Source organism: Salvelinus namaycush, chromosome 17 (assembly GCF_016432855.1).
Source record: "Salvelinus namaycush isolate Seneca chromosome 17, SaNama_1.0, whole genome shotgun sequence".
NCBI classification, from domain to species: domain Eukaryota; kingdom Metazoa; phylum Chordata; class Actinopteri; order Salmoniformes; family Salmonidae; genus Salvelinus; species Salvelinus namaycush.
In genome coordinates this window covers 29,488,033-29,514,011 of record NC_052323.1, presented here as the reverse complement: position 1 = coordinate 29,514,011, position 25,979 = coordinate 29,488,033, and the positions used below count along the sequence as shown (strand labels likewise).

The 25,979-nt window shown below is 44.4% G+C and overlaps 1 protein-coding gene across 1 annotated transcript in view; it reads right to left on the bottom strand.

Moving 5' to 3' along the window:
- The window catches only part of LOC120062170 (arf-GAP with Rho-GAP domain, ANK repeat and PH domain-containing protein 3-like), an 88,678-nt gene that overhangs the window by 47,254 nt on the left and 15,445 nt on the right, over positions 1 to 25,979 (bottom strand). Inside the window, exons 2-19 of the mRNA XM_039011976.1 lie at positions 23,520 to 24,715; positions 23,370 to 23,407; positions 22,302 to 22,384; positions 21,936 to 22,009; positions 21,447 to 21,683; positions 17,016 to 17,085; positions 16,776 to 16,896; positions 16,146 to 16,437; positions 15,528 to 15,727; positions 15,060 to 15,145; positions 14,571 to 14,753; positions 9,818 to 9,968; positions 8,853 to 8,957; positions 8,239 to 8,392; positions 7,949 to 8,051; positions 7,516 to 7,714; positions 7,151 to 7,214; positions 6,702 to 6,865 (exon numbers count right to left, since the gene is read on the bottom strand). Coding sequence (XP_038867904.1) covers positions 6,702 to 6,865; positions 7,151 to 7,214; positions 7,516 to 7,714; positions 7,949 to 8,051; positions 8,239 to 8,392; positions 8,853 to 8,957; positions 9,818 to 9,968; positions 14,571 to 14,753; positions 15,060 to 15,145; positions 15,528 to 15,727; positions 16,146 to 16,437; positions 16,776 to 16,896; positions 17,016 to 17,085; positions 21,447 to 21,683; positions 21,936 to 22,009; positions 22,302 to 22,384; positions 23,370 to 23,407; positions 23,520 to 24,634 — 3,439 coding nt within the window. The 5' untranslated portion in view covers positions 24,635 to 24,715. The remainder of the gene's footprint in view (positions 1 to 6,701; positions 6,866 to 7,150; positions 7,215 to 7,515; positions 7,715 to 7,948; positions 8,052 to 8,238; positions 8,393 to 8,852; positions 8,958 to 9,817; positions 9,969 to 14,570; positions 14,754 to 15,059; positions 15,146 to 15,527; positions 15,728 to 16,145; positions 16,438 to 16,775; positions 16,897 to 17,015; positions 17,086 to 21,446; positions 21,684 to 21,935; positions 22,010 to 22,301; positions 22,385 to 23,369; positions 23,408 to 23,519; positions 24,716 to 25,979) is intronic.

Sequence of the window (25,979 nt, the reverse complement as noted above, 5' to 3'; positions counted from 1 at the left end):
ACTATGTAACGGAATAGAATATCCAGACTCTCCCTTACCATACTGTGTAACGGAATAGAATATCCAGACTCCTCCCTTACTATACTATGTAACGGAATAGAATATCCAGACTCCTCCCTTACCATACTGTAACGGAATAGAATATCCAGACTCCTCCTTTACTATACTGTGTAACGGAATAGAATATCCAGACTCCTCCCTTACCATACTGTGGTAACGGAATAGAATATCCAGACTCCTCCTTTACTATACTGTGTAACGGAATAGAATATCCAGACTCCTCCCTTACCATACTGTGTTACGGAATAGAATATCCAGACTCCTCCTTTACCATACTGTGTAAGGGAATAGCCTATCCAGACTCCTCCCTTTACCATACTGTGTAAGGGAATAGCCTATCCAGACTCCTCCCTTTACCATACTGTGTAAGGGAATAGCCTATCCAGACTCCTCCCTTACCATACTGTGTAACGGAATAGAATATCCAGACTCCTCCTTTACCATACTGTGTAAGGGAATAGCCTATCCAGACTCCTCCCTTTACCATACTGTGTAAGGGAATAGCCTATCCAGACTCCTCCCTTACCATACTGTGTAACGGAATAGAATATCCAGACTCCTCCCTTACCATACTGTGTAACGGAATAGAATATCCAGACTCCTCCCTTACCATACTGTGTAACGGAGTAGAATATCCAGACTCCTCCCTTACTATACTGTGTAATGGAATATAATATCCAGACTCCTCCCTTACTATACTGTGTAACGGAATAGCCTATCCAGACTCCTCCTTTACTATACTGTGTAACGGAATATAATATCCAGACTCCTCCCTTACTATAATGTGTAACGGAATAGAATATCCAGACTCCTCCTTTACTATACTGTGTAACGGAATAGAATATCCAGACTACACCCTTACCATACTGTGTAACGGAATAGAATATCCAGACTCCTCCCTTACCATACTGTGTAACGGAATAGAATATCCAGACTCCTCCCTTACCATACTGTGTAACGGAATAGAATATCCAGACTCCTCCCTTACCATACTGTGTAACGGAATAGAATATCCAGACTCCTCCCTTACCATACTGTGTAACGGAATAGAATATCCAGACTCCTCCCTTACCATACTGTGTAACGGAATAGAATATCCAGACTCCTCCCTTACCATACTGTGTAACGGAATAGAATATCCAGACTCCTCCCTTACCATACTGTGTAACGGAATAGAATATCCAGACTCCTCCCTTACCATACTGTGTAACGGAATAGAATATCCAGACTCCTCCTTTACTATACTGTGTAACGGAATAGAATATCCAGACTCCTCCCTTACCATACTGTGTAACGGAATAGAATATCCAGACTCCTCCTTTACTATACTGTGTAACGGAATAGAATATCCAGACTCCTCCCTTACCATACTGTGTAAGGGAATAGCCTATCCAGACTCCTCCCTTACCATACTGTGTAAGGGAATAGCCTATCCAGACTCCTCCCTTTACCATACTGTGTAAGGGAATAGCCTATCCAGACTCCTCCCTTACCATACTGTGTAACGGAATAGAATATCCAGACTCCTCCCTTACCATACTGTGTAACGGAATAGAATATCCAGACTCCTCCCTTACCATACTGTGTAACGGAGTAGAATATCCAGACTCCTCCCTTACTATACTGTGTAATGGAATATAATATCCAGACTCCTCCCTTACTATACTGTGTAACGGAATAGCCTATCCAGACTCCTCCTTTACTATACTGTGTAACGGAATATAATATCCAGACTCCTCCCTTACTATACTGTGTAACGGAATAGAATATCCAGACTCCTCCTTTACTATACTGTGTAACGGAATAGAATATCCAGACTACACCCTTACCATACTGTGTAACGGAATAGAATATCCAGACTCCTCCCTTACCATACTGTGTAACGGAATAGAATATCCAGACTCCTCCCTTACCATACTGTGTAACGGAATAGAATATCCAGACTCCTCCCTTACCATACTGTGTAACGGAATAGAATATCCAGACTCCTCCCTTACTATACTGTGTAACGGAATAGAATATCCAGACTCCTCCCTTACCATACTGTGTAACGGAATAGAATATCCAGACTCCTCCCTTACTATACTGTGTAACGGAATAGAATATCCAGACTCCTCCCTTACCATACTGTGTAACGGAATAGAATATCCAGACTCCTCCCTTACCATACTGTGTAACGGAATAGAATATCCAGACTCCTCCCTTACCATACTGTGTAACAGAATAGAATATCCAGACCCCTCCCTTACCATACTGTGTAACGGAATAGAATATCCAGACTCCTCCCTTACCATACTGTGTAACGGAATAGAATATCCAGACTCCTCCCTTACCATACTGTGTAACGGAATAGAATATCCAGACTCCTCCCTTACCATACTGTGTAACAGAATAGAATATCCAGACCCCTCCCTTACCATACTGTGTAACGGAATAGAATATCCAGACTCCTCCCTTACCATACTGTGTAACGGAATAGAATATCCAGACTCCTCCCATACTATACTGTGTAATGGAATAGAATATCCAGACTCCTCCCTTACTATACTGTGTAACAGAATAGAATATCCAGACTCCTCCCTTACTATACTGTGTAACGGAATAGAATATCCAGACTCCTCCCTTACCATACTGTGTAACGGAATCGAATAGCCTATCCAGACTCCTCCTTTACTATACTGTGTAACGGAATAGAATATCCAGACTCCTCCTTTACTATACTATGTAACGGAATAGAATATCCAGACTCCTCCCTTACCATACTGTGTAACGGAATAGAATATCCAGACTCCTCCCTTACTATACTATGTAACGGAATAGAATATCCAGACTCCTCCCTTACCATACTGTGTAACGGAATAGAATATCCAGACTCCTCCTTTACTATACTGTGTAACGGAATAGAATATCCAGACTCCTCCCTTACCATACTGTGTAACGGAATAGAATATCCAGACTCCTCCTTTACTATACTGTGTAACGGAATAGAATATCCAGACTCCTCCCTTACCATACTGTGTTACGGAATAGAATATCCAGACTCCTCCTTTACCATACTGTGTAAGGGAATAGCCTATCCAGACTCCTCCCTTTACCATACTGTGTAAGGGAATAGCCTATCCAGACTCCTCCCTTTACCATACTGTGTAAGGGAATAGCCTATCCAGACTCCTCCCTTACCATACTGTGTAACGGAATAGAATATCCAGACTCCTCCTTTACCATACTGTGTAAGGGAATAGCCTATCCAGACTCCTCCCTTTACCATACTGTGTAAGGGAATAGCCTATCCAGACTCCTCCCTTACCATACTGTGTAACGGAATAGAATATCCAGACTCCTCCCTTACCATACTGTGTAACGGAATAGAATATCCAGACTCCTCCCTTACCATACTGTGTAACGGAGTAGAATATCCAGACTCCTCCCTTACTATACTGTGTAATGGAATATAATATCCAGACTCCTCCCTTACTATACTGTGTAACGGAATAGCCTATCCAGACTCCTCCTTTACTATACTGTGTAACGGAATATAATATCCAGACTCCTCCCTTACTATAATGTGTAACGGAATAGAATATCCAGACTCCTCCTTTACTATACTGTGTAACGGAATAGAATATCCAGACTACACCCTTACCATACTGTGTAACGGAATAGAATATCCAGACTCCTCCCTTACCATACTGTGTAACGGAATAGAATATCCAGACTCCTCCCTTACCATACTGTGTAACGGAATAGAATATCCAGACTCCTCCCTTACCATACTGTGTAACGGAATAGAATATCCAGACTCCTCCCTTACCATACTGTGTAACGGAATAGAATATCCAGACTCCTCCCTTACCATACTGTGTAACGGAATAGAATATCCAGACTCCTCCCTTACCATACTGTGTAACGGAATAGAATATCCAGACTCCTCCCTTACCATACTGTGTAACGGAATAGAATATCCAGACTCCTCCCTTACCATACTGTGTAACGGAATAGAATATCCAGACTCCTCCTTTACTATACTGTGTAACGGAATAGAATATCCAGACTCCTCCCTTACCATACTGTGTAACGGAATAGAATATCCAGACTCCTCCTTTACTATACTGTGTAACGGAATAGAATATCCAGACTCCTCCCTTACCATACTGTGTTACGGAATAGAATATCCAGACTCCTCCTTTACCATACTGTGTAAGGGAATAGCCTATCCAGACTCCTCCCTTTACCATACTGTGTAAGGGAATAGCCTATCCAGACTCCTCCCTTACCATACTGTGTAACGGAATAGAATATCCAGACTCCTCCCTTACCATACTGTGTAACGGAATAGAATATCCAGACTCCTCCCTTACCATACTGTGTAACGGAGTAGAATATCCAGACTCCTCCCTTACTATACTGTGTAATGGAATATAATATCCAGACTCCTCCCTTACTATACTGTGTAACGGAATAGCCTATCCAGACTCCTCCTTTACTATACTGTGTAACGGAATATAATATCCAGACTCCTCCCTTACTATAATGTGTAACGGAATAGAATATCCAGACTCCTCCTTTACTATACTGTGTAACGGAATAGAATATCCAGACTACACCCTTACCATACTGTGTAACGGAATAGAATATCCAGACTCCTCCCTTACCATACTGTGTAACGGAATAGAATATCCAGACTCCTCCCTTACCATACTGTGTAACGGAATAGAATATCCAGACTCCTCCCTTACCATACTGTGTAACGGAATAGAATATCCAGACTCCTCCCTTACTATACTGTGTAACGGAATAGAATATCCAGACTCCTCCCTTACCATACTGTGTAACGGAATAGAATATCCAGACTCCTCCCTTACTATACTGTGTAACGGAATAGAATATCCAGACTCCTCCCTTACCATACTGTGTAACGGAATAGAATATCCAGACTCCTCCCTTACCATACTGTGTAACGGAATAGAATAGCCTATCCAGACTCCTCCTTTACTATACTGTGTAACGGAATAGAATATCCAGACTCCTCCCTTACTATACTGTGTAACGGAATAGAATATCCAGACTCCTCCCTTACCATACTGTGTAACGGAATAGAATATCCAGACTCCTCCCTTACCATACTGTGTAACGGAATAGAATATCCAGACTCCTCCCTTACCATACTGTGTAACGGAATAGAATATCCAGACTCCTCCCTTACCATACTGTGTAACGGAATAGAATATCCAGACTCCTCCCTTACCATACTGTGTAACGGAATAGCCTATCCAGACTCCTCCCTTACCATACTGTGTAACGGAATATAATATCCAGACTCCTCCCTTACCATACTGTGTAACGGAATATAATATCCAGACTCCTCCCTTACCATACTGTGTAACGGAATATAATATCCAGACTCCTCCCTTACCATACTGTGTAACGGAATAGAATATCCAGACTCCTCCCTTACCATACTGTGTAACGGAATAGAATATCCAGACTCCTCCCTTACCATACTGTGTAACGGAATAGAATATCCAGACTCCTCCCTTACCATACTGTGTAACGGAATAGAATATCCAGACTCCTCCTTTACTATACTGTGTAACGGAATAGAATATCCAGACTACACCCTTACCATACTGTGTAACGGAATAGCCTATCCAGACTCCTCCTTTACCATACTGTGTAAGGGAATAGCCTATCCAGACTCCTCCCTTACCATACTGTGTAACGGAATAGAATATCCAGACTCCTCCCTTACCATACTGTGTAACGGAATAGAATATCCAGACTCCTCCCTTACCATACTGTGTAACGGAATAGAATATCCAGACTCCTCCCTTACCATACTGTGTAACGGAATAGAATATCCAGACTCCTCCCTTACCATACTGTGTAACGGAATAGAATATCCAGACTCCTCCCTTACCATACTGTGTAACGGAATAGAATATCCAGACTCCTCCCTTACCATACTGTGTAACGGAATAGAATATCCAGACTCCTCCCTTACCATACTGTGTAACGGAATAGAATATCCAGACTCCTCCCTTACCATACTGTGTAACGGAATAGAATATCCAGACTCCTCCCTTACCATACTGTGTAACGGAATAGAATATCCAGACTCCTCCCTTACCATACTGTGTAACGGAATAGAATATCCAGACTCCTCCCTTACCATACTGTGTAACAGAATAGAATATCCAGACTCCTCCCTTACCATACTGTGTAACGGAATAGAATATCCAGACTCCTCCCTTACTATACTGTGTAACGGAATAGAATATCCAGACTCCTCCCTTACCATACTGTGTAACGGAATAGAATATCCAGACTCCTCCCTTACTATACTGTGTAACGGAATAGAATATCCAGACTCCTCCCTTACCATACTGTGTAACGGAATAGAATATCCAGACTCCTCCCTTACCATACTGTGTAACGGAATAGAATATCCAGACTCCTCCCTTACCATACTGTGTAACGGAATAGAATAGCCTATCCAGACTCCTCCTTTACTATACTGTGTAACGGAATAGAATATCCAGACTCCTCCCTTACCATACTGTGTAACGGAATAGAATAGCCTATCCAGACTCCTCCTTTACTATACTGTGTAACGGAATAGAATATCCAGACTCCTTCCTTACCATACTGTGTGATGAAGGCGATGCAGCTGTCTACGATGATGGGGATATCATTCCTGCTGAGTTGCTGTTCTCTCAGGGTGTTGCCCTTCCCTCCGGCAGCTCTCTGGATGTCTGCGTACCACAGGGAGAAGTCTAACCGACCCATCCCCTGGAGGTGCAGCGTCCTGGGGGGGGGGGGGGGGGGGGGACACACGTCGATACTCAGAGGTGAAGGTTCAGAGAAAATAGACTCACTCTGAATCTGGCTCCAAAAAACTCATTTACATTGTCAAATTATTTTCATTCTGGAAATTCCCCCCTAGCTGGGGGCAGAATTGGTGGGGAATGGAATTTCCAGAGTGAAAATAATTTGACCAAGTAAATTAGTTTTTAGGCACCAAACTAGCCACGATATGTTGACATACTTGTATAATGACAAAAAGAGAAAGGCAGAGAGACTGAAAACCAACCTTCCTTTTTCAACCAAAACCAGAATTTCCTTCTTCTCATGGTTTTGGTTCTCAGTTACTATACCTAGGAGACAAAACACAGAACAAATGGAAGACGGACTACATCATTCATCAGCAGACAGTTGCTCAAAGAAACGGTGCTTGGGGTAGTTAAGGCAGAGAAATGTCCACGATCAAGCTGGCAGTAGGCTTTTTCTTTATAGTCGGACGGGTTTTGAATGACTATAGTACCCCCTTTATTGGCAGTTTATTACAATCCATAGTTAGGGCATAAAATGTCTCAGTGAGGAGTTACCAAAACGTTATTTGAGGAACTACATTACCACACAGTGCCAGTAAAGTTTTGGTCAGGACAGGAGACTCACTGAGCTCTTGCAGACGTTTAAGATTGATAATGTCCTCAGCTGCTCCGTCGTTCCCTGGGCAGATGAAGAGGTTAGACTTCTGAAGGACAAAATATCCCTCTTTCCACTGAGAAGGGTCTCGCATGGCCTTGTAACGCAGCACTCCCACCCGCTCAAACTCCCTCGCTAGCAGGCAGTGGCAGCTTAAAGGTGTGGCGGCCTGAGGAAGACAACACAGGAAGTGATTCAAGTACAGGAGGGAACACTGAACAGACACATCCCAGGCTAGTACAGGACATAGACAGTGTTAGTTAGAAAGGAGGGAACACTTCACTGTAACCCACCATTATGCACACATAGGGACATTACAACGTTGTGAGCTGGAAGAGCTGTAACTACGTCAGTAAAGCTGAGAATTGGCATCATCAGTGTGCAGGCATTGCACATCTCATACCTTTCCAATGGCCTTGACCCAACATTGCAGTGCATCAGGAGTTTCCAATCCAAACTGATAGAGCTTCTCTGAGGACAAGTACAGTTGAAACGTATAGAGAAACCTACAACAAGACACAGGAACATAAGTGAAGGGCATTAGATCAATACTAGTTGGTAGATACCTGTACATTGAGTGGCAGTGATATAACCATTTCATGCTAAATGTACATTTTCTCCACGTGCGTGTTTGAAATGGACAGTATGATTGGCCGCCTACATTAGTTACTGTGCCATGATTGGTCCTCTAACCTGTCAACGAAGCCGTTGTTGTTGCAGGAGTCCGGCCTGCTGACCCCCAGACAGACGATGTCTTTGACGTTGATCTTCATGCTCGGATCAGGACATCGGTCAGACTCATAGAACAGAAGAGACCTCTCCACCGTGCACCAGTACTTCTGGAAATCTGGGGGGAAAATAACAGCAAAAATATAAGCTGTTACTTTCTAAAATAGTCTTGCGTTGCCGTACTTCAGAATCCCGCTCATCCCTCGGCGATTAGAGCGAACAAACGTGAAGAAGCCTGGAAATCGTAGTCCCTTTAAAATTAAAACTTTTGGGATTTTTATGATGGGCTGTGTTTTTAGAGAGAAATAAACTACAAGTAACTATGAGTAACTTCTAAATCACAAAGCTCTGTTTTACTGTAGAGACTCCAGCCACTAACAGTGAGTAGTGTATTTCCTAACAGAACAGTATTGGCCCAGTCAGTATTTGGTTGTATAAAGTGCTTTGTTCTCTACAAGCCTTTATGCCGATGTTACTGAGGAGGCAGTATTTCTCTATTCAATCTGTGCCAAGTGGTGTGCTGTTAGCACCTGCCAACACACACACACACGTGCGCGCGCTCACGCACGCACGCCTACCTTCTCTGGTTTTCCTGGATAATGTCCCTTTGTTCATTGAGGCTGACTTGTAGAGGTAGCCGGAGTGCAGCACGGCCTGCATAATCTCATCATACACACTGGGGTCTGAGAAAACAGGGAGGAACAGACGAAAAAAACTGTTTTTGACACTGCAAAAAAAAAAAAAAACATGAGTAGGGTTCTAGGCAAACAGGACAAAACATTAAGTCATACTTCATAAAGAGTTTCATGAATAAGCCATAATAAATGCATTTACAAGATTATAAATGATCAGACGTGTGATAAACGGTTATGAATTGAAATGTAGATGACGTTTCTAAATAAGTTTTCCCTCCAGTGTTCTAGTTGTGCCGTTTCAACAGAGATAGCTGGTTGTGCCGTTTCAACAGAGATAGCTAGTTGTGCCGTTTCAACAGAGATAGCTGGTTGTGCCGTTTCAACAGAGATACCTAGTTGTGCCGTTTCAACAGAGATAGCTAGTTGTGCCGTTTCAACAGAGATAGCTGGTTGTGCCGTTTCAACAGAGATAGCTAGTTGTGCCGTTTCAACAGAGATAGCTAGTTGTGCCGTTTCAACAGAGATACCTAGTTGTGCCGTTTCAACAGAGATAGCTAGTTGTGCCGTTTCAACAGAGATAGCTGGTTGTGCTGTTTCAACAGAGATAGCTGGTTGTGCTGTTTCAACAGAGATAGCTGGTTGTGCTGTTTCAACAGAGATAGCTGGTTGTGACGTTTCAACAGAGATATTTTACTCCTACAACACTAGAGGTAAACATGCAGAGGAAGACCAAACTGTTTCATCACAAAGGCTCTGGGTTGTCTATCAAACCATGAACCATGCTGTAATTACTTGAAAGCTTTTTCCAGAGAGCTGCTGAGCACACTACATTATACTGCACGGTCGCAAAATAGTCACATAATGCATAAAAAGTCCAGCAGGCAAATAAAGCCTGTCCCCTGTCTTACCTGAGGTGCCTTGCGGGAGGGAGTATTCCTGAGACAGATGCTTGTCATATCCATTAGAGGCAGCGAGGCGGGCTCGGACAGCTTCTGCCTCGGTGAAGATCTGGGTGACCGTCTTCAGCAGGTTTTGCTCGGTCACAGCAGTACACAGAACCTGCAGGGTAGAGAGAGAGAGAGAGAGAGAGAGGGAAGCATTAGGGGATATATTAGGGTGACGCAACACACACACAGCACGTACGTACCACTAAAAGCATCCACAGCCACAGGGACAGACATTCAGCCTATAGTCCAAAAAGTCTCCATTCAACTGGCTCCCTTTCATCTACTCCCTCTAATTGTTTTAGTTTCAAAAGCACATTCCATGTCCTTGTTGTTGGGATAAAAGTCTGGCTACATGCTAGCTACAGGCAGCTATAGCCGTAACTTGAACCCTAGTATAGCATGCTAGCTACAGGCAGCTATAGCCGTAACTTGAACCCTAGTATAGCATGCTAGCTACAGGGAGCTACAGCCGTAACTTGAACCCTAGTATAGCATGCTAGCTACAGGGAGCTACAGCCGTAACTTGAACCCTAGTATAGCATGCTAGCTACAGGCAGCTACAGCCGTAACTTGACCCTAGTATAGCATGCTAGCTACAGGCAGCTATAGCCGTAACTTGAACCCTAGTATAGCATGCTAGCTACAGGCAGCTATAGCCGTAACTTGAACCCTAGTATAGCATGCTAGCTACAGGCAGCTACAGCCGTAACTTGAACCCTAGTATAGCATGCTAGCTACAGGCAGCTACAGCCGTAACTTGAACCCTAGTATAGCATGCTAGCTACAGGCAGCTATAGCCGTAACTTGAACCCTAGTATAGCATGCTAGCTACAGGCAGCTACAGCCGTAACTTGAACCCTAGTATAGCATGCTAGCTACAGGCAGCTACAGCCGTAACTTGAACCCTAGTATAGCATGCTAGCTACAGGCAGCTACAGCTGTAACTAGAACCCTAGTATAGCTTACAGGTACTAAAACTACCACCGATACCATCTCGTCTAAATGTGTACCCTTACAGAAAAACACATGTGAAATTCATGTGGTTTTTCCCGTAAGGGTAGTGTGCCACAATGTGTTTTTACTGAGACACAGAGCAGCCAGCCGTGTGTTTTTACTGAGAGACACAGAGCAGCCAGCCGTGTGTTTTTACTGAGACACAGAGCAGCCAGCTGTGTGTTTTTACTGAGAGACAGAGCAGTCAGCCGTGTGTTTTTACTGAGAGAAACAGAGCAGCCAGCCGTGTGTTTTTACTGAGACACAGAGCAGCCAGCCGTGTGTTTTTACTGAGAGACAGAGCAGCCAGCCGTGTGTTTTTACTGAGAGACAGAGCAGTCAGCTGTGTGTTTTTACTGAGAGACAGAGCAGTCAGCTGTGTGTTTTTACTGAGAGACAGAGCAGTCAGCTGTGTGTTTTTACTGAGAGACAGAGCAGTCAGCTGTGTGTTTTTACTGAGACACAGAGCAGCCAGCTGTGTGTTTTTACTGAGAGACAGAGCAGTCAGCTGTGTGTTTTTACTGAGAGACACAGAGCAGCCAGCCGTGTGTTTTTACTGAGACACAGAGCAGCCAGCTGTGTGTTTTTACTGAGAGACAGAGCAGTCAGCCGTGTGTTTTTACTGAGAGAAACAGAGCAGCCAGCCGTGTGTTTTTACTGAGACACAGAGCAGCCAGCTGTGTGTTTTTACTGAGAGACAGAGCAGCCAGCCGTGTGTTTTTACTGAGAGACAGAGCAGTCAGCTGTGTGTTTTTACTGAGAGACAGAGCAGTCAGCTGTGTGTTTTTACTGAGAGACAGAGCAGTCAGCTGTGTGTTTTTACTGAGAGACAGAGCAGTCAGCTGTGTGTTTTTACTGAGACACAGAGCAGCCAGCTGTGTGTTTTTACTGAGAGACAGAGCAGTCAGCTGTGTGTTTTTACTGAGACACAGAGCAGCCAGCCGTGTGTTTTTACTGAGAGACACAGAGCAGCCAGCCGTGTGTTTTTACTGAGAGACAGAGCAGTCAGCCGTGTGTTTTTACTGAGAGACAGAGCAGTCAGCCGTGTGTTTTTACTGAGAGACAGAGCAGTCAGCCGTGTGTTTTTACTGAGAGACAGAGCAGCCAGCCGTGTGTTTTTACTGAGAGACACAGAGCAGCCAGCCGTGTGTTTTTACTGAGAGACACAGAGCAGTCAGCCGTGTGTTTTTACTGAGACACAGAGCAGCCAGCTGTGTGTTTTTACTGAGAGACACAGAGCAGCCAGCTGTGTGTTTTTACTGAGAGACACAGAGCAGCCAGCTGTGTGTTTTTACTGAGACACAGAGCAGCCAGCTGTGTGTTTTTACTGAGAGACACAGAGCAGCCAGCCGTGTGTTTTTACTGAGAGACACAGAGCAGCCAGCCGTGTGTTTTTACTGAGAGACACAGAGCAGTCAGCCGTGTGTTTTTACTGAGAGACAGAGCAGTCAGCCGTGTGTTTTTACTGAGAGACAGAGCAGCCAGCCGTGTGTTTTTACTGAGAGACACAGAGCAGCCAGCCGTGTGTTTTTACTGAGAGACACAGAGCAGCCAGCTGTGTGTTTTTTACTGAGAGACAGAGCAGCCAGCCGTGTGTTTTTACTGAGAGACACAGAGCAGCCAGCCGTGTGTTTTTACTGAGAGACACAGAGCAGCCAGGAGTGTGTTTTTACTGAGACACAGAGCAGCCAGCCGTGTGTTTTTACTGAGACACAGAGCAGCCAGCCGTGTGTTTTTACTGAGAGACAGAGCAGCCAGCCGTGTGCTTTTACTGAGAGACAGAGCAGCCAGGAGTGTGTTTTTACTGAGAGACACAGAGCAGCCAGGAGTGTGTTTTTACTGAGAGACACAGAGCAGCCAGGAGTGTGTTTTTACTGAGACACAGAGCAGCCAGCCGTGTGTTTTTACTGAGAGACACAGAGCAGCCAGGAGTGTTTTTACTGAGAGACAGAGCAGCCAGGAGTGTGTTTTTACTGAGAGACACAGAGCAGCCAGCCGTGTGTTTTTACTGAGAGACACAGAGCAGCCAGCTGTGTGTTTTTACTGAGAGACACAGAGCAGCCAGGAGTGTGTTTTTACTGAGACACAGAGCAGCCAGCCGTGTGTTTTTACTGAGAGACACAGAGCAGCCAGCTGTGTGTTTTTACTGAGACACAGAGCAGCCAGCCGTGTGTTTTTACTGAGAGACACAGAGCAGCCAGCTGTGTGTTTTTACTGAGAGACAGAGCAGCCAGCCGTGTGTTTTTACTGAGACACAGAGCAGCCAGCTGTGTGTTTTTACTGAGACACAGAGCAGCCAGCAGTGTGTTTTTACTGAGACACAGAGCAGTCAGCCGTGTGTTTTTACTGAGAGACACAGAGCAGCCAGCCGTGTGTTTTTACTGAGAGACACAGAGCAGCCAGCTGTGTGTTTTTACTGAGACACAGAGCAGCCAGCTGTGTGTTTTTACTGAGAGAGAGCAGCCAGCCGCGTGTTTTTACTGAGAGACACAGAGCAGCCAGCCGTGTGTTTTTACTGAGACACAGAGCAGTCAGCCGTGTGTTTTTACTGAGAGACACAGAGCAGCCAGCCGTGTATTTTTACTGAGACACAGAGCAGCCAGCCGTGTATTTTTACTGAGACACAGAGCAGCCAGCTGTGTGTTTTTACTGAGACACAGAGCAGTCAGCCGTGTGTTTTTACTGAGAGACAGAGCAGCCAGGAGTGTGTTTTTACTGAGACACAGAGCAGCCAGCCGTGTGTTTTTACTGAGACACAGAGCAGCCAGCTGTGTGTTTTTACTGAGAGACACAGAGCAGCCAGCTGTGTGTTTTTACTGAGAGACAGAGCAGCCAGGAGTGTGTTTTTACTGAGACACAGAGCAGCCAGCCGTGTGTTTTTACTGAGACACAGAGCAGCCAGCTGTGTGTTTTTACTGAGAGACACAGAGCAGCCAGGAGTGTGTTTTTACTGAGACACAGAGCAGTCAGCCGTGTGTTTTTACTGAGAGACACAGAGCAGCCAGCTGTGTGTTTTTACTGAGAGACACAGAGCAGTCAGCCGTGTGTTTTTACTGAGAGACACAGAGCAGTCAGCCGTGTGTTTTTACTGAGAGACACAGAGCAGCCAGCCGTGTGTTTTTACTGAGAGACACAGAGCAGCCAGCTGTGTGTTTTTACTGAGAGACACAGAGCAGCCAGCTGTGTGTTTTTACTGAGAGACAGAGCAGCCAGCTGTGTGTTTTTACTGAGACACAGAGCAGCCAGCCGTGTGTTTTTACTGAGACACAGAGCAGCCAGCCAAGACAGATAGTCATTTAGTTATTATTTCATAACAAACTAGAAATGTTCTCCATTCGTACACCTTGTAGACTAATAACAAGGGTTTATGATAAGAATATAGCCTATACAACACACCACATGGGGGTGGCAGGTAGCCTGGCGGGTAGGAGCGTTGGACTAGTAACCGAAAGGTTGCTGGATCAAATCCCCGAGCTGACAAGGTAAAAATCTGTCGTTCTGCCCCTGAGCAAGTCAGTTAACCCACTGTTCCTCGGGCGCCATGGATGTCGATTAAGGCAGACCCCCCCCCCCCTCTCTGATTCAGAGGGGTTGGATTAAATGCAGGAAGACACAGTTCAGTTGAATGCATTCAGTTGTACAACTGACTAGGTATCCCCCTTTCCGCTGGATCCTGTTCTAGCAGCTATACATTTGAAAGCTATACAATGCGTTCTTGTACCTTGAGCAGCTCCTCCTGTGTGTTGAAGTTGGGGTGGGGGAGTCGGTAGCGCCCCTCACGGTACTTATGGATGATAAACTCTCTCCGCTGGTCCGGTGTGGCATCATGGTCTAACTCGTCAGCTGGAGATAACCTGGCCGCCCAGAACTCATTGGCTCGGTCGTTCCCCAGCATTATGAAGAGCTGATGAACACACAAACGCAGAACAGTTTCCACAAAAAACACAGAATAATCAGAACTCATGAGGTCCTGACTATATTCAGTCTATCATCGGACTGTCAACTTAAAAATGTACAAAACATATTTCAACTCTGTTCCAATATAATGGATTTGTTGGAGGTGAAAATGGTGAGAAGTCCTTGATACACAACAAAGCAAACTCATTTCAGTATCCGGAAAATATTTTGACACTTAACTAAAATAAACGTGAGCATTTCCCCTGACTTTCTCCCTCCACCTTCCCTGAAGAAGCCTTCTCGTTCCTCTCACCTGCACGATCTCATTGCTCCACACGCTGGTGTCCAGTTTCAGGCTCTGTACTTTAGACACCATAGTCCCCAGACCTCTGTGTTGACCTGCAGAGGAAAAGGGACAAAAGACCTCCATAATCACTCTCCTGGCACTAGACAGTGGTATTGTGTTTGTAACAGAACACTCAGGCGCTGCCTCGCTAGAGAGAACCACGAGACAGAGAAATGATGTGTGTATTTGGAAACATTTCCAGAGCAACATTTCACTTCACCTGGCACAGGTGGGATAAAAACAACACAGGTGAGAATGAAACAGTTGTGGCTCATGACAATGGGCTGATAACTAAGACACCTGGCCAACAGCTGCCAATGCTATCTCATCAGTCACACTCACCAGATGGGACCCAAAACCCATCTAGGCCCTCTGGCATCAAACTGAGGGGGAGCCCGCCCCACCTATACAATAGTAGGGGAAACGCTGTCTCACCTGCACAGTTCTTACAGATGACAACACAGAGGTTTATGGAGGCCCAGTCTGGGTTGACTGCTTGGCAGTCAGCACAGAGCTTATTAAACCTGTTGGACCAGATCTTCTCAGCCACCTCGTAGTCAGACAGGGTCTCTGCTATGGACTCCTGTACAGCTTCCATCCAGTCCCTCTTATCCCGCTCAGACTCAGCTGTGAAACTACAGGGACAATCAGTCACTCAATCAATCAATCAATCGTCAATCAATCAAAAACTCTTCTGGCTCAATCAATCAAACACAATTGTCTCCGTTTTCAGGGATTCAAAAACAACAGTGTAGGAAGTTTATTTAACTAGGCAAGTCAGTTAAGAACAAATTCTTATTTACAATGACGGCCTACACCGGCCTAACCCGGACGACGCTGGGCCAATTGTGCGCCGCCCTTTGGGACTCACGGGTGGAAGTGATTCAGCCTAGATTCGAACCAGGGACTGTAGTGACGCCTCTTGCACTGAGATGCAGGGCCTTAGACCGCTGCACCACTCGGGAGCCCCGAGTGATGATGAACAGAATGTATTTGTTGACAAAACTAGAGAAAGGTGTATAAGTGTTATTACCATGTCAGTAAACAACGTACCTGAATGTTTTGTAAGGAGTGATGAGGTCAAAGCTTTTTCCTTTGCCGTCTCTAATCGTAGCTCCTCTGGCCTCGATCAGCGTGATTCCTATCCCATTCCTAAAACACTGTTCAGTCTTGTACAGCCAGACCTGCTCTGTGTTGATGGCCACGTAGACTTTTGACTTGGTCCCTTTGAGCTCCAGAGGACCACTCCTCTGACAGTGGCTGCCAGGACCGAAGCGAGGGCGCCCGAACACAAGCTGTTCCTTCACCCTCCCCTGTAGGATACTGCACCACTGATGTCTCTGCACTGAGAAGGGACAGGTAGAAAGATGTCGGTTGGTATTACAATTTTTATAATTTTTTATTAAAATGGTACAGAAAATACCAGGTATTTACTATGAAATTATATGGTAATTACACAAAAACAATGTGAATTTATTGTTTGTGTCGTTTGGATTCAAACCAAGCATCCTTTTTCTACCAGTCAGTTACCAATTGTACCAGAAACTATCTTTCGATACCAAATAATTCCCTAAAAAGATAAATACCAGAGGAATCAGTAGGCTAAAAATAAAGTTGTAAACGAGATGTTTTTACTATGAGATTATGACAGAGGCTGTGTTGCTTGTTAAGTGCTTTGTTTACCTTCGTTATCAGCCCGGAAGACAAACGTCCTGTGACTTGTCACTATCTCAAATTTATTGTCTTTGGCCATGCGGGCCATCTGTATCGCAGCCAGAGGAATCACTCCTTTGGGGTACGGGTCCTTGGAGAGAATAGTAAAAGAGGGAGAAATATTGGTAAAGAGACAAATATTGTCATGAAAAATGCTGATTATCTCAATCTCAATGTGATACAGTCCATCATTCAGGAAAAAAGGCCTACCTTTTCACTGCCGAAGTACAGCAGATTTTTGCCATCAAACTTCACATAGCGTTTCTGGAATACATAGTTCCTAGAATGCCAAATACAAAAATTATCAGACTGTCATACCACTGCTTAAAATATATATATACACACACACACAGTTAAAGTTGGAAGTTTACATACACCTTAGCCAAATACATTTAAACTCAGTTTTTCACAATTTCTGACATTTAATTCTAGTTAACATTTCCTGTCTTAGGTCAGTTAGGATCACCACTTCATTTTAAGAATGTGAAATGTCATAACAGGAGAGAGAATAATTTATTTAAACTTTTGTTTCTTTCATCACATTCCCAGTGGGTCAGAAGTTTACATACACTCAATTAGTATTTGGTAACATTGCCTTTAAATCGTTTAACTTGGGTCTAACGTTTCGGGTAGCCTTCCACAAGCTTCCCACAATAAGTTGGGTGAATTTTGGCCCATTCCTCCTGACAGAGCTGGTGTAACCGAGTCAGGTTTGTAGGCCTCCTTGCTCGCACATGGTTTTTCAGTTCAGCCCACAAATGTTCTATAGGATTGAGGTCAGGGCTTTGTGATGGCCACTCCAATACCATAAGCCATTTTGGAAGTATGCTTGGGGTCATTGTCCATTTGGAAGACCCATTTGCAACCAAGCTTTAACTTCCTGACTGATGCCTTGAGATGTTGCTTCAATATATCCACATAATTTTCCTCCCTCATGATGCCATCTATTTTGTGAAGTGCACCAGTCCCTCCTGCAGCAAAGCACCCCCACAACATGATGCTGCCACCCCCGTGCTTCACATAACGATGGTCATTATGGCCAAACAGTTCTATAGACCAGAGGACATTTCTCCTTTTGTCCCTATGTGCAGTTGCAAACCATAGTCTGGCTTTTTTTAAATGGCGGTTTTGCAGCAGTGGCTTCTCCTTGCTGAGCGGCCTTTCAGGTTATGTTGATATAGGACTCGTTTTTTCATTTTAGTTTGACCTTTATTTAACTAGGCAAGTCAGTTAAGAACAAATTCTTATTTTCAATGACGGCCTAGGAACAGTGGGTTAACTGCCTTGTTCAGGGGCAGAACAACAGATTTGTACCTTGTCAGCTCGGGGATTTGAACTTGCAACCTTTCGGTAACTAGCCCAACGATCTAACCACTAGGCTGCCCTGCCACCGCGTGGTCCCATGGTGTTTATACAGGTCTTGGCTGATTTATTTTGATTTTCCCATGATGTCAAGCAAAGAGGCACTCTGTTTAGAGGTAGGCCTTGAAATAAACCCACTGGTACACCTCCAATTGACTCAAATGATGTCAATTAGCCTATCAGAAGCTTCTAAAGCCATGACATCATTTTCTGGAATTTTCCAAGCTGTTTAAAGGCACAGTCAACTTAGTGTATGTAAACTTCTGACCCACTGGAATTGTGAATAAGTGAAATAATCTGTCTGTAAACAATTGTTGGAAAAATTACAGGGGGTCCTAACCGACTTGCGAAAACTACAGTTTAACAAGAAATTTGTGGAGTGGTTGAAAAACGAGTTTTAATGACTCCAACCTAAGTATGTAAACTTCCGACTTCAACTGTATATATTTAATAATAAACAGAGCTCGTATAGACTCCTGTAGCGATATTAACTGTTTATCATTTAACAAGAAACCCAAAGACAGAGAAGCACAGTGGGAAAGGGAAGAAAAAAAAGACACGAAGCAGAGACAGTGCTTTCAGAAAGTAGTCACACCCCTGAGTCAATACTTTGTAGAAGCACCATTGCCAGCGATTAAAGCTGTGAGTCTTTCTGGGTATCATGCTGACTACACCGGGCATGTGCGCATGTTGATTTTGTCCACCCACACCAGATGCGATCAGGACACGCTGGTTGAAATATCAAAACAAACTCTGAACCAACTATATTAGTTTGGGGACAGGTCGAAAAGTATTAAACATTCATGCCAATTTAGCTAGCTAGCTAGCTTACTGTTACTAGCTAATTTGTCCTGGGATATAAACATTGGGTTGTTATTTTACCTGAAATGCACAAGGTCCTCTACTCCAACAATTAATCCACAGATAAAAAGGTAAACCTTGTTAGTTTCTAGTAACCTCTCCTCCTTCAGGCTTCTTCTTCGGACTTTATATGGCAGTTGGCAACCAACATTAAAGGTGCTTTACTACCACCAACTGGAATGGAGAGTGTACCTCAGTTCATCTTTCAATCACCCACGTGGGTATATGCTCCTAAAAACCAATGAGGATGTTGGAGGAATGGTACTTGCAGTGCGTCAAGCATCACAAATAGAAACAAGTTCTATTTTAGCACCTGGCTATGCAGACGCTCGTTGACGCAGGCGAGCAGTGTGGATGCAATGATTTAATAACATGTATGTGTAAATGTATTGTGCAACGCTCGCGCACTTAACGTGAGCTGTGTGGTTGGCATGTAAGATCTTTGCACACCTGGGTTGTACAATATTTGCACACTATTCTTTTTTAAATTCTTCGAGCTGGTTGTTGATCATTGCTAGACAGACATTTAAGTCTTGCCATAGATTTTCAAGACGATTTAAGTCAAAATTGTAACTAGGCCACTCAGGAACATTCAATGTTGTCTTGGTAAACAACGCCAGTGTATATTTGGCCTTGTGTTTTAGGTTATTGTCCTGCTGAAAGGTGAATTTGTCTCCCAGTGTCTGTTGGAAAGCAGACAACCAGGTTTGGCTCTAGGATTTTGCCTGTGCTTAGCTCTATTCTGTTTCTTTATTCATCCTGAAAAACTCCCTAGTCCTTACAAGCATACCCATAACGTAATGCAGCCACCACTATGCTTGAAAATATGAAGATTGGTACTCAGTGATGTGTTGTTGGTGTAGGATTTGCCCCAAACATAACACTTTGTATTCAGGACAAAGTTTTTTTTACATTTTTTAACACATTTTTACTTAAGTGCCTTATTGCAAACAGGATGCATGTTTTGGAATATTTTTATTCTTTAAAGGATTCATTCCTTTCACTCTGTCAATTATGTTAGTATTGTGGAGTAACTACAATGTTGTTGATCCATCCTCAGTTTTCTCCTATCACAGCCAATAAACTCTGTAAATGTCACCATTGGCCTCATGGTGAAATCCCTTGAGCAGTTTCCTTCCTCTCCGGCAACTGAGTTAGGAAGGACGCCTGTATCTTTGTAGTGACTGGGTATATTGATACATCATCCAAAGTGTAATTAACTTCACCATGCTCAAAAGGGATATATTTTTTATTTTGAGCCATTTTACCAATAGGTGCCCTTCTTAGCGAAGCATTGGAAAACCTCCCTGGTCTTTTTGGTTGAATTTGTGTTTGAAATTCATCGCTCAACTGAGGGACCTTACAGATAATTGTATGTGTGGGGTACAGAGATGAGGTAGTCATTCAAAAATCATGTTAAACACTATTATAGTACACAGAGTGAGTCCATGCAACTTATGTGACTTGTTAAGCACATTTTTACTCCTGAACATATTTAGGCTTGCTATAACAAAGGGGTTGAATACTTATTGGCTCAAAACATTTCATTTTTTCATTTTTAATTAACTAGTAAACATTTCTAAAAACATAATTCCACTTTGACACGATGAGGTATTGTGTGTAGGCCAGTGACACAAAATCTCAATTTAAATACATTTTAAAATTCAGACTGTAACAACAACAAAATGTGGAGAAATGTAAAGGCGTGTGAGCAACTTTCCCTCTAAACTGGGACTGAAGAAATATCAGCCTTGCAGAGAGAAACACGACATTAAACTTCCTTCAACTTTCTAGAGTTATCCCCATTAGTTAAGACTATACATGTTCAGTCACCTCCTTGTCTGAAGGACAAGTGGATAAACAGGTTCATGTCAAGCCCTGCATGTTGATTTCAAAAGTCTCATGGAATGTAGGAAATTGAAAACTACACATTGGCTGCTACTGTGGTCTAAATGATAGAACAGCTATTTCCATGTTAAAATGTTATGGGATGCATTTTTCTCCATTGTTTTTTATGGTAGACCACTCTGGTAGATCTACATTATGATCAAATAGCCACAGCAGCCTACTTGACCACTGTTAAAACTAACTTAGGCACAGTAGGCACAGCCTCAGTGTTCACAGTAAACGCGGGCAGGAAGTTGCACAGAATTTTCACAACGTTCAAGTTTGTGCTCAGCAGAACAGAAATGTGCTCAGTGATGATTTTTATTTATTAAGAGAAACATCAGTTGTGAATACTTTCCGAAGGCATATGAACTTTTTTGTATTTAGCAAGAAACACAAGATTGGATAAACACAGTGGGGAAGGAGAAGCGAGAGACACACCGGTTTGAGAGGACAGGCACGAGGCAGAGATAGTTCCTCAGAAGGGAGGAGAAGACGGAGGGAGGCAAGGAGGACCAGGACCAGGCATACCCTTGTGGTGATAGCTTATCCAGCCAGCCACAGATGATGGGTTCAGTCTGCTCAGAGAGAGAGGTGTAGCTGGCGTAGGGGGATATCGTCTGGTCCTCATCCGGCTCCGAGGGGTACAGGTTGGGGGGTAAGGAGAGGCAGCGAGGGGGTGGTGCTGCCTCTCCTACTGTGCTGTAGCCCTGGGACTCACTGTGGAGGGCGTGGGACAGACGTTTGGCCCAGGAGAGTTTGGGTGTCCTGCAGTGTAAAAACAGTCTCTGTAACTGATTGATGTATTTGTAATAACCTTGACTCCAGCCGCTTTAGGTTTCTCTAGTGTGAGAATACGGCAGCAGGTACCAACATTGGATTGAAAAGATGGAGCGCAAATAACATTTTAAATCTACAGCAGACTATTTTCTCTCTATGGCTGTAGTCAGAGTTGTGTGAGAAGATGTTTTATTGGCAAGCCAGTAGCATTATCCACTCCTCTAGACACAATCATCTTACCCATGATCCTCTCCGTGTTTCTCTTCCTCTGCTCTTGTCATTCCTGCCTTTCCTTCACTGTTGGTCCTTTCCGCCTTTGACAACATGGATAACACATTCATCAATGTCAGGAGAGCAAGAGTGACCACAAACACAATATAACTCTGATGGGTTCTTGTAACCTGATAACAGACCCAGGTCCCAAATGGCCCCCTATTCTCTATACGGCACCCGATTCTCTATATGGTGCACTACTAGGGCCCATAGTGCCATTTCAGACACCATTTGATGTTTCCTGGAAAGCCTATAGGGTTCTGGTCTAAAGTAGTGCACTACATAGGGAATAGGGTGCCATTTGGTACGCATACTCAAGAGTCCCAGTCTCACCTCAGAGTGCTGCAGTGGTCGTCTGGTCTGGAAGACGGTTTCACAGTAGGGACTGATCTCCTCCTCTGGGTTCTCCATGGGGACTGCGGTGGAGGAAGAAATGACATGGCATATTATAAGCTTTGTTATAAGATACTATAAAAATAAAAAAGTTCATACATGCTTATAGTATAGAAAACAGTGTTGTGTAGAAAACCAGTACAGTCCCTCTCCTGAACACTAACTCACACCCCTCTGTAACTATGGAAACAAGTAGCCTACCTGCCCCCCAACTCTGCCTGACCCCCTGACCCTGCAGAGGCGGGGGATTGGTCCCAATTGTTTACAGGCTCCTCTGTTTACACCTCTGGAGCACTCCAATTACATGCTACACACAGTGACCTCTGATTGGGACATTTGACCACCCATTCACCACCTTTGACCCTGCCCACCTGCATCTCCTCAGGGCATCTGTCCAATAGGTAGATGGGACCGGAACAAGTATAAAAGCATAGTTCAGCCTAGTGCTCAGTTTTCAGCAAGCAGTGGCAGAGTGAGGAGCATAAACCTCTGTCAGGCACATCAACAGCTGTGTCACAACCCATGGACCATTTGTCCTGCAGCCCTGGACTCTCCCAACACACCCTAGAGTTAGGACACCACTGACCAACAAAACCACTAAAACTATCACTAAAACACTTCCACCTAGTCCACTTCCTGTTTGCAGTGTGTGTGTGTGTGTGTGTGTGTGTGTGTGTGTGTGTGTGCCAGTCTTGTGTGTGTGGCCATAAAAGTATGACTTGTATCCCTGTCTCCTACTGATCATTTCCATCCTCTTACCGGGACGCCTTGACAGTTATATCTGCACCTCTATTGGAGACCACCATGCTCTTTTTCAACCTGCTATAAAGAATTTAAACTGGATGCTAAAGTGTAAGCGAAAAGTAAAGTTTGAGCGATGCAAAGTGTTAACAATTTCTTGATTTAAAAACAGGTCAAGGGTCATTTATAGGGCTAAAGGGTACACAGTTATAAGGTCTAACTAAACCATCTGTAAGGTTACTTTCAGAAAGTGATGTGTAGACTTACCTCCGTGGGACGATTCACAAGAGTTGTTACTTAAAGTGCTGCAGACACACAAAACAAAAACATTAGATACACAAAACAATACTCTCTTTCGACGTAGGCTTATATTTCTACCCTATAGGTATATGATATTAAAGTCAGACGTTGACCTACCTAATTCTTTCAGGAGTGGTGTGGATCTCTGGCCGTGGTGGTGTTTGAGGAGCGTTGCAGGGAATCCGTCCTCTACTAGCTGCCGTGCCAGGTGAAGTGCCACAGTAGATCTCATTGGAGACCATCTCCATCGGGGAGCCAGGAGGGGAAGTGGCCAGAGAGGGGAATCCAGTGTTATCATAGGAGGATGAGGGAGGTGGGGTTGTCGTCCACTGGTCCTGGTTTTGTTCAGTCCTTCCACCAGATGACGGTGGTGTGGATGTAGGTCCCCTAAACATGGCTGGAGGGGTACCTCGGTTCAGCCGAGGGGGAACAGGGGGCTGGGGACCTCCAGAGTCTGAGGAGTTACTCAGCCTCCTCTCTCTCAGGCTTAGGCTGTGTCTCAGGGTAGGGGTAGGGTTAGGAGCAGGGTTAGGGTTAGGGGCAGGGTTAGGGATAGGGTTATGGGTAGGGGTAGGCCCCACCATCACTGTGTCAGTGTTAAATTCTCCTGAAGCCAAACCTTCTAATATGGTGAAACAGAGAGATTCCTGAGATGGTTTCCTGGTTAGGGTTAGAACATGAGGATCTGGTGGTGTCGGTGGTATGGGACAGGATAGAAACCGAGCGGGTTCTGTTTTGTGTCTGTAAAACACCGTTCTAGGTTTTGGAACCGGTTTTATGACAACATTCCCATTGTACTGCTGCTGTTGTTCTGACCCGGAGTTCATCAACATGGATGGAATGTTAGGAACAGAACTATTCCGGAACGCTTCAAACGGAATGGCCCCGGTTCCGCCCCCTTGGTCAGACCTCGGCCCTCCTGATTGGATGGGTGTGGAATTAATGTCAGACTCAGACTGACAACGGTCCAATAAGGGCTCCAAGGGCTCTGATGTCGACTGATTCGGATTGGTAGCCCTCTGAATGTGCTGGACCAGTCTCAGAATTCTCTTCCTGTGCCCGGTGGCAGTTACACCCAGCTGGATAAGAGCTCCATTGTCTAGGTGGCTGAGGTCCCTGGCCAAGAGGAAGCCAGACTGGCGGAAGGTCTTCAGGTATCGCTCCAGGTGGATCGCAGCCAACAGGGTCTCAACGTCCGTGTTTCCATCTACTGTTGCCATAACAACGTACATACATGGGCTTGGAGGGGGCCTTCAGCTGCTGTGGTCAAGACGACAGCCATCATGGACCTACACAGAGAGACTCCACTCCATCTGAAATTAACACATTATTAAGAACTAGATAATAATATAATTCATGTTGAGTTACTGTTCCATCTGGTCCATTGTTCTGAAGTCATTAATTACTTTACATGTAAAAGGAATGCACGTGTTGGGGTCAATGAAGGGTAGATGGGAACTAGGAATATGGAAAATTACGGTGAGCAGAAGCTTCATATTCTGCTCCATGTTTCTGAGGAGAGAGGTGAAAGGAAATTGTTAGTCTCTGATACGGCAGGACAGCTGCAGAACTGGGGAGGAGTGCGTCTCGAGGTCAAATCAACAGATGAAGTGAGAAGAAACCTCTGGGGAGGGGGGCCAGAGAGGCCCACCACAAAGTCTCTCCTACTGTAGTACTCTCCCACACATACAGTCCACGCCCACAACGGTGGGAGGGCAGGGCTGTGACTACACCAGGCGAGAGGAACCAACTCAATTCCTACCTAGCAACAGAGATGTATTGGTTGTCTAGATGTGTAAAGGAGTTGACTCCGCCCAGTAGAGGGTATAAATACATGCGCTTGTGTCATCATGTCTTTTGTCTTTGCAGCTGTATGAACCAGTGGGTGAATAAACTTGGTTTGAGCTTTTTTCTAGTTGTCCGTTTGAGTTTTTACTCAGTTTGTTCATAACCTAACAATACTGAACATGTAACATGCAGAGTAACACAGTAAACATATAACTGAACTGCTATTAATAGCATGTAAACATCCAGCAGTGTGTGTGTGTGTGTGTGTGTGTGTGTGTGTGTGTGTGTGTGTGTGTGTGTGTGTGTGTGTGTGTGTGTGTGTGTGTGTGTATATATATAGTGTATGTGGCTATATTGACCACATTTGGTTCATTGACACATGTATGACCACTTGGTAAGCAGAACCTCCCCCCCCCACTAATAGCTGGCAGAAATGGTTAATAAAAACACTCATCATGAAACAGAGCTGTTTCTACTGGACTTAAATGGCAGACCACTGAAATGGAATCACCATGACCTTTCCACAGCAGGTCACCAGCCATCTTCCAGCCAGCCCATTCAAAATCACAGATTCACAGAACAACAGTCATTGAACACACAAATGCACTTGATTGTTCAGTTTAAGACGGGCCTGTAAAAAGTTAGCAGGTCTGAGGAGAGAAAGCAGGCAGGGAAGGAAGCAGGGGGATACGACACCATCAGACCAGTGAAGGGAGAAGCAGGGGGATACGACACCATCAGACCAGTGAAGGGAGAAGCAGGGGGATACGACACCATCAGACCAGTGAA